The sequence below is a fragment of the Acipenser ruthenus genome, chromosome 5 (genome assembly GCF_902713425.1).
Source record: "Acipenser ruthenus chromosome 5, fAciRut3.2 maternal haplotype, whole genome shotgun sequence".
Lineage (NCBI taxonomy): Eukaryota > Metazoa > Chordata > Actinopteri > Acipenseriformes > Acipenseridae > Acipenser > Acipenser ruthenus.
In genome coordinates, this window is record NC_081193.1 from 24933899 (window position 1) to 24941182 (window position 7284).

Below are 7284 nucleotides of genomic sequence, written 5' to 3' on the forward strand. Positions count from 1 at the left end.
AGGGATCATTACAGTATGTATCACAGTATATAGTGTATGCATCTCAGGATATAGTGTATGCATCTCAGGATATAGTGTATGCATCTCAGGATACAGTGCATGCGTCTCAATATATAGTGCACGTCTATATCAGTGGGTGAATTATGTCCCAAACGGCACCTCATAGAAAAAGCCTTGAATCTTCTTGTGCTAGGCCCTCCAATGGCTTGCATCAAATAAATAGCCAGGAGGTGGCACAGTTTTGCTAACGTGTAGATGAATTCTTCTCGAACTACATCACCTAAACTGCAGCTGTGCGCAGTTAGAGAAAGTGCGTAGCGTGTACCGTCTGTTCACCTTTGCTTTAGATTGTTTTCTGCAGGATTCCTGTCATGCTTGGTCACATGTCAGAAGCTATAAAGTGAGTAAACATACTTATTAATGTTTTTTTTGGTTTTGTCAAATATTTCAAACACGTTTTCTTCATTGATAAAGATCATATTTTCGTAGCCCTCCTTCCAGCCTTTTTTTTATTTTTATTTTTTTTTTTTTTTATAAACATCGCATTCACAACTGAAAAGTCAACAATCGATTAATTTTAACGTAGATCAGTGTTATTTTTTTTTCATTGTCATGAGTTTATGAGCTTTATGATTTATTTTGCATTTTAAGTTGCAAACGAATAGTGCACGCTGTATTTTTATTTTTTTACGGGCGCGTATTGTGTTCTGTAACAAATATTGCAGTAAATGTTGCACGAATTAAAATATTATACAGTACTAACTGAATATCACACAAACAACGATTATTTATAGGGAAGAGAATTATAAGATCACGAAATGCATTTAAACATCATCATACACTAGATAGTAGATCAGAATATGTATTTAAAATTGTTTTTCGATAAATGTATTTACTATGCAGAAAATCTGACCATACTGCAATTAAAGTAGATCTGTTAATAAAAAAAAAATTAGCAGTGAACAGCAGCATTATGGAATAACAAGATTAAAGACAGTAAAATACTTTCACACAAAGAAAAGTTAAACGTATAGTTAAAGTATAACAAAGTGTGTCGAAGTTCAATGGATCCAAAGGTTACATTTATTATGTTCCAAAGGGGTGGGATTAGTTAGGACGTTTTTTTTGTTTTGTTTTTTTTAGTAATGATGGGTGTGGGTGGAGTTAAATTCTCCTGACTAGATGAGTTTTACTGCTGTACATATACTAGTTGAGATGCATGTGCATTTGTTATAAGATGATTCTATCGTAAATGCTGTGAATGACCTTCTGTTGCACTAGCAGCGCTTGATCTACTGGGTGTTATTTGGGGTAAGGATTACAGACAATCTTGACTGTTGATCCGTCAGCAGTCTTTAACATGGTAGATCTAATGCTAACACAAACTCAATTATAGCGTATTTGAACACACTAGCATGTGTCCATAATCAGACCATAACACCATCGGATTCAGCTAGAACATATTTGTTCCTGTCTTTTCTGCTTTCACATCACAGTTTAGAGCTTTGGTTGACTTTAGTATGTAAAAGGCACAATCAAAATCTTAAAATGGTTCTTGTTGTAAAACTCTGCCTGATGGATCTAATCTAGTAATGCTCTTCTAGCTTGTTTGTGTTTTGATGAGTCCCTTCCCTGTTTCGCACACAGAGACATGTTGCCCAGCTCTATGGACCTCTCCAGGCTGCAGCTGCTGGTGGTCTCCACGGCTGTGGGAGCCGGGGGTCTCTTGGTGTACTTCCTTGTGATCCGGAGGAGGACCAAGAACAAGACCCTCCCCATGGGAGACGGCTGGTGGGGTGCTGGGGAGAAACCACTGGCTGAAGATGAGGAAATCCACCCTTTTCAGATTGAAACTTCAGATGAAGAAATAAAGGTACTTGAAGGACATTTTACACAAAACACACCCACAGACTACTATAATAATACAAATACTGGGTTAATTAGGAGGCTGTGTGGTCCAGTGGTTAAAGAAAAGGGCTTGTAACCAGGAGGTTCCCGGTTCAAATCCCACCTCAGCCACTGACTCATTGTGTGACCCTGAGCAAGTCACTTAACCTCCTTGTGCTCCGTCTTTCGGGTGAGTCGTAATTGTAAGTGACTCTGCAGCTGATGCATAGTTCACACACCCTAGTCTCTGTAAGTCGCCTTGGATAAACAAATAATAAAATAATAATAAATTGCAGATGCATTCAGAGTTCTCTGATGCTCACTCACATAATCTGTGGATGTTCAGATTTCAGAAAATTGCATAGCCCCTCTCCTAAAATTCTTTGTGCAATTAAAAGGCATATTACCAGCTGTGTGGAACAGGTTGTGCACACTAAACTACGTATAGTACATGTTTCAGTTCCAAGGCTGCAACCTTGAAGCTTCAGTTCAACAGCCCACACAAAGAATGCATCTGTGCTTCCTTATCCAAGGTTAACCGTGATGTTAGTTCCAAGCAAACTACCTCATTTTAATTGTGAAAAAAACCTTTTGGACAATATTGAATAAGATAGATTAAATGAGTTATATATATATATATATTATACATAATTATAATCAATTTGTAAATTTGATTTATAAACTAAACATCATAACTGTTTTGATGGCATACCCTAGCGTGGTAGTAATTAACCTAATTAATGTTGTTAAAATATCTGTCAAGCTATTTATAGGCCAAATATTAATAAGAAAAAAACAAATACAAATATATAGTATAGTGCAGCAAGAAGGCAATAATAACATGTTTGCCTGCTTGCAGAAGCTAAAGTTTGAGAGAGGAGACGTTGGAAGATGAAAAGTCAACAGTAACGCATAAAACTGAGAAACAAACAACGTGAGAGTGCTTAAAGAGACCATCAGTTACATTATATTTCATGTTTGATACTGGTTTTGTAAAGTCAGTAGGTGTTTTTCTCCATTCGACAAACAGGAGTTCATTAAAGGCTGGATAAACTCTTTAAAAACATACCCCTTTGTTTTTTTACACAAGGTTAACTGTATGAATATTTTTATTTTAGGTAAGAATTCAAAGCACTCATGCAAACACCTTTTCTTGGTTCTGTTGTTGGCAGTTTATGTATACCTTTTAGTTAACAACTTGCAATGCTACTCCTCTCTACAAAAATAATGTCAAGTCAAAACTAACTTTATTGTAACTTTATTCAGGATCTTTACATGCGCATCGACCAGACCAGATTTACCCCATCATTGGAGGATAGCCAGTTCAATTATGGGTTTAACTCCACCCACCTCCGGAAGGTGGTTTCTTATTGGAGGAACCAGTTTGACTGGAAAAAGCAGGTCAAACTCCTCAACAAATACCCACATTTCAAAACCAAAATTGAAGGTGAGGTATTTACTGATAAGTTACACAATATCTTTATATTTTATAATTCTTTTTTTTTTTTTTTTAAACTTATTTGATAGATAGGAAATGTGTGTTTTAAATGAAAGCCAGGGAAAGGGGAATTATTAATGTAACCTTGACAGGACTTCAGAACAGCAAACCAATCGAATGTCCTTGCTCTAAGAAGTTATATTTACTGGTACGTATTTTCAAAACGTTTTTTAATTTAATTGTTGTACTGTATTTGAGGTCCTTAAAATGAAAGCTGGCAAATAGGAAATCAATTGAATAGACATTGCTATGGACACCTTCATTGCTGTTTTCTAGCATGGCTGATACTGACTTTCTAAAATAAGGTCATAAACACAAATGGGTCATTCCAGCACAAGCTTTAAAATTATATCAGTGTTATTTGTCTAGTTTCTTTCACCCATGGAGTCAAAGGCAATCAAAATTGTCATCTTAGCAATCTTCTGGTGTTCTCACCTTGTGGGGCACACACATGTGAGCTGGAATGACCCTAAATAACATGGTAGCTATGGATCCTGTTCTTTTAAAGTGTCTATCCCCCTCAGGTCTGGATGTCCACTTTGTCCATGTGCGTCCCTCTGGTCTCCAGGAAGGACACTCTGCAAAGCCCCTGCTGATGGTGCACGGCTGGCCAGGCTCCTTCTTTGAGTTCTACAAGATTCTCCCCCTGCTGACCGAGGGTAGAGACGGGCTGGTCTTCGAGGTGATCTGCCCCTCCATCCCTGGCTATGGCTTCTCAGAGGCTCCCCACAAGACAGGTGGGCAGTAGGTGACGGAAAGAAATCTGGTCATATGTGCCCCAAGGCTACCTGTCCCAGTGACGTATATCTAGTTCTAAAATGCTACTCTTCAAATACACGATCATCTAGTTTACTTACCCTACATAGTATATTTTAGACAGTTGATGTCTTACCCTCACGTGAGTTTTCATGGAGGGTAACTTATCTTAATCTGATTAGGTTTTTAAATTAGAAGTTCATTTTTTTGTTTATCAAAAATGCAGAAAACAGAGTCTGAGTCCCTCCGTCCTGTTCTGCTGTTTCTAGGGTTCGACTCGATTGCTGCAGCCCGCATATTTTACAAGTTGATGCAGCGGCTGGGCTTCAAGGAGTTTTACATGCAAGGTGGAGACTGGGGGGGTCTGATCACCACCAACATCGCACAGATGAGACCTGAGTGAGTACAGAAAGTTTTAGAATTCAAATAACTTGTCAGCTGGAGAAGTAGTGTGGACTAAATCCAGAAGTTGCTGCTTGTTGCATCATGATTCAACTTCTGAAGTTTCCTTTGCAGCAATTTTAATAGTATAGAAACCTGAGTCTCTACAGGACAATTTGAGCATTTACAGCGTGATTTTAAAGAGCTGAGATGTCACTAAATCACTGTGTATTTAAAAAAAAGCATCAGTAGTAGCTGTAGTGCGATGAGGGACTTTTCTGAATACTACACTGTCAGTGTATTATAATATAAATAATTTTCCTTCTAGAAATGTGAAAGGACTTCATTTGAATTTCTTCCCGGTGACAAAACACAACCTGCAGATGCTCGTCTCGCTGCTCCTGGGTGCCTACGTGCCGTTCTTGGTGGGATTCACCAGGGAGGACGTGAAGCGCATCTTCCCTTACTTCAAGAAGAACGTGTATGAAATGCTGAGAGAATCGGGGTACATGCATATCCAGGCCACCAAACCCGACACTGCAGGTCAGGGCTGTGGCTTACCAACTTATTAAGGATTTTTTAAAAACATGTTACTTAAAACATTGGTCTTAAAGAAAACAAAACGAAGCAATCAGAGGTTCTGGTTATGATAATTAACCTTGCTCCTGCTCTCTCTTCACAGGCTGTGGGCTTAATGACTCCCCAGTTGGACTGGCAGCCTACATTCTGGAGAAGTTCTCCACATGGACTGATAAGCAATTCAGAGACCTAGAGGATGGGGGTCTGGAAAGGTGTGCACGCCCCTCAGTCTGTGCAGTGCTTTCAGTGTATTAGATTAACTCTGTATTGCCACATCTTGCTTTTAAGGCACTTTTTACTTTTTTTAACTAAAACATGCCCAATAAGTTTGTTTCTGACTACCCTGGCCAGGTGTGGATGTGGATCTGGATGAGTTTCTATTTTGAAGTTTTTTATTTAAGAAATGTTTTAAGGACTATTTAAAAGTGTTGATAAACAAATAAACTCTCTCCAAAACAGCTGGAAAGTAATTGTTCAAAGTGGGCTTAAAAACAAAATAATTCTTAAATATTTTCACTTCCAGTTAAACGGTGACATTATTGTTGACTGGGTCTACTGCTTGTTCACATGGTTTCCTTTCCTTACACTTTTTAGTCCCTCAATCAATATATCCTTTTAATTGGTCTTTTACATTTTTTAACCTTTGTGTCTGTTTGTCCCCTTATAGGAAGTTTTCCCTGGATGACCTACTGACCAATGTAATGATTTACTGGGTGACAGGCTCTATGGTTTCCTCCATGAGGTTTTATAAAGAGAATCTGAACGGGAACCCAGAGAAGAGGCCTGATGCAAAGTAACATCATCTTCTTTTAAATTTGGTCTTGTCATTGTGGGCAGAATATGCATTATTATACCAGTAGTGGCAGACTGACTTTGAAAAGAAAAAGCCTAAATATCCTGGTGGTCTAGTCAGTGATTCAGTTCAGATCAGTCTTTTATCATGTTGCTGACAGGATCTCACCCAAATTGACTGGTGATTCTGAACACAACTAATAAAACTGAATGTAGATATCTATTTGTTTTTTAGGTTATAGTTAGGGTCGGATGATAAACACACGTTTTAATCGCAGTAACACTGATTTTCTTTCCATTGCTCTTCAGGATTGGTGTCCGTGTCCCAACTGGACTGGCTGCCTTCCCCAATGAGCTGCTGCACGCTCCTCTAGTCTGGGCCCAGCCGCGCTACAAGAACGTCATTTCGTACTCCTACATGCTGCGAGGAGGCCACTTTGCAGCATTCGAGGAGCCAGAACTGCTAGCAGAGGACATCAGACAGTTTGTGAAGAAAGTGGAAAAGTGATTTAGAACTAAATCTAGACAATGTTTTGTTGTAACAAGTGCTGTAAAATGTAATGGCATCTGCAGAATACAATGGCTCATTAAGGACCTTGACAAGATCACAAGATAATCTGACCTGACCAATTCTTTATTTTACATCCTCAATATGAGCCACCATAGCAACATCAGTCAAGTAACCAATCAGTCAAGTCCCAGGATAAAGGTGTCTGCTAAATAAACACATAATAATAATAATAATAATAATAATAATAATAATAATAATAATAATAATAATAATAATAATAATTACATCAAATAAAAGATTACATCTGAAAACAAATGGTTGATAGTGGACTTCAGTAATCAATGTAAATTTGTAGGCTTTTAAAATCAGGATTACATTTGTTATTTCTAAACAAACTCAAATCAATTAAACTATTCTCACTTTGTTAGCAATAACTTGTTATAGTATATTGTGAAATCAAACAAATGTGTAATGGAAGTGTCAAGTTTCAATGATAAATAAAATCTTGAACTTCAAATAACATTATACAATGAGCTCCATTTTGTGCCTTTGTTAAGAGAAGGTTAAGTTGTACATCACTGTGCATGTTCAAACCAAACCAGGGTACAGATATTATGAAGAAAATAGTAAATACAAGTAGAATATTTTATCATAACTGCTGTACAGGACCTAAACAAAGATCCAATACAATTAGCGAGCCATTGTTTTAAACCAGAATATTGCAGAGTGGGATTCTACTGTAAGCACTAGTACTAGAGCAGTGGTGGTCAACTGAAACGAATGGAAGGGACACGCGTGTGGCCCTAAACAGCCATGAGGGCCACCAGACCCAACAACACACCCAAATGCCAGAAACCGCCAATTAAAATACATAAAGAAA

The 7284-nt window shown here is 37.9% G+C and overlaps 1 protein-coding gene across 2 annotated transcripts; it reads left to right on the plus strand.

The window, feature by feature from the left end:
• Positions 1-233: 233 nt before the first annotated feature.
• On the plus strand, positions 234-6924 carry ephx5 (epoxide hydrolase 5). Of its 2 annotated transcripts, none has more exons than XM_034003410.3 (9): positions 234-400; positions 1648-1873; positions 3154-3334; positions 3910-4122; positions 4411-4540; positions 4851-5065; positions 5205-5313; positions 5769-5894; positions 6203-6924. In XM_034003410.3, the coding sequence occupies exons 1-9, from the start codon at positions 372-374 to the stop codon at positions 6399-6401; spliced, it is 1428 nt and encodes a 475-aa protein (XP_033859301.3). In that variant the 5' UTR covers positions 234-371; the 3' UTR covers positions 6402-6924. The 2 variants fall into 2 exon arrangements, with proteins under 2 accessions (XP_033859301.3, XP_034777050.2); XM_034921159.2 differs by lacking the exon at positions 234-400 and adding an exon at positions 1202-1311.
• Positions 6925-7284: the final 360 nt, after the last annotated feature.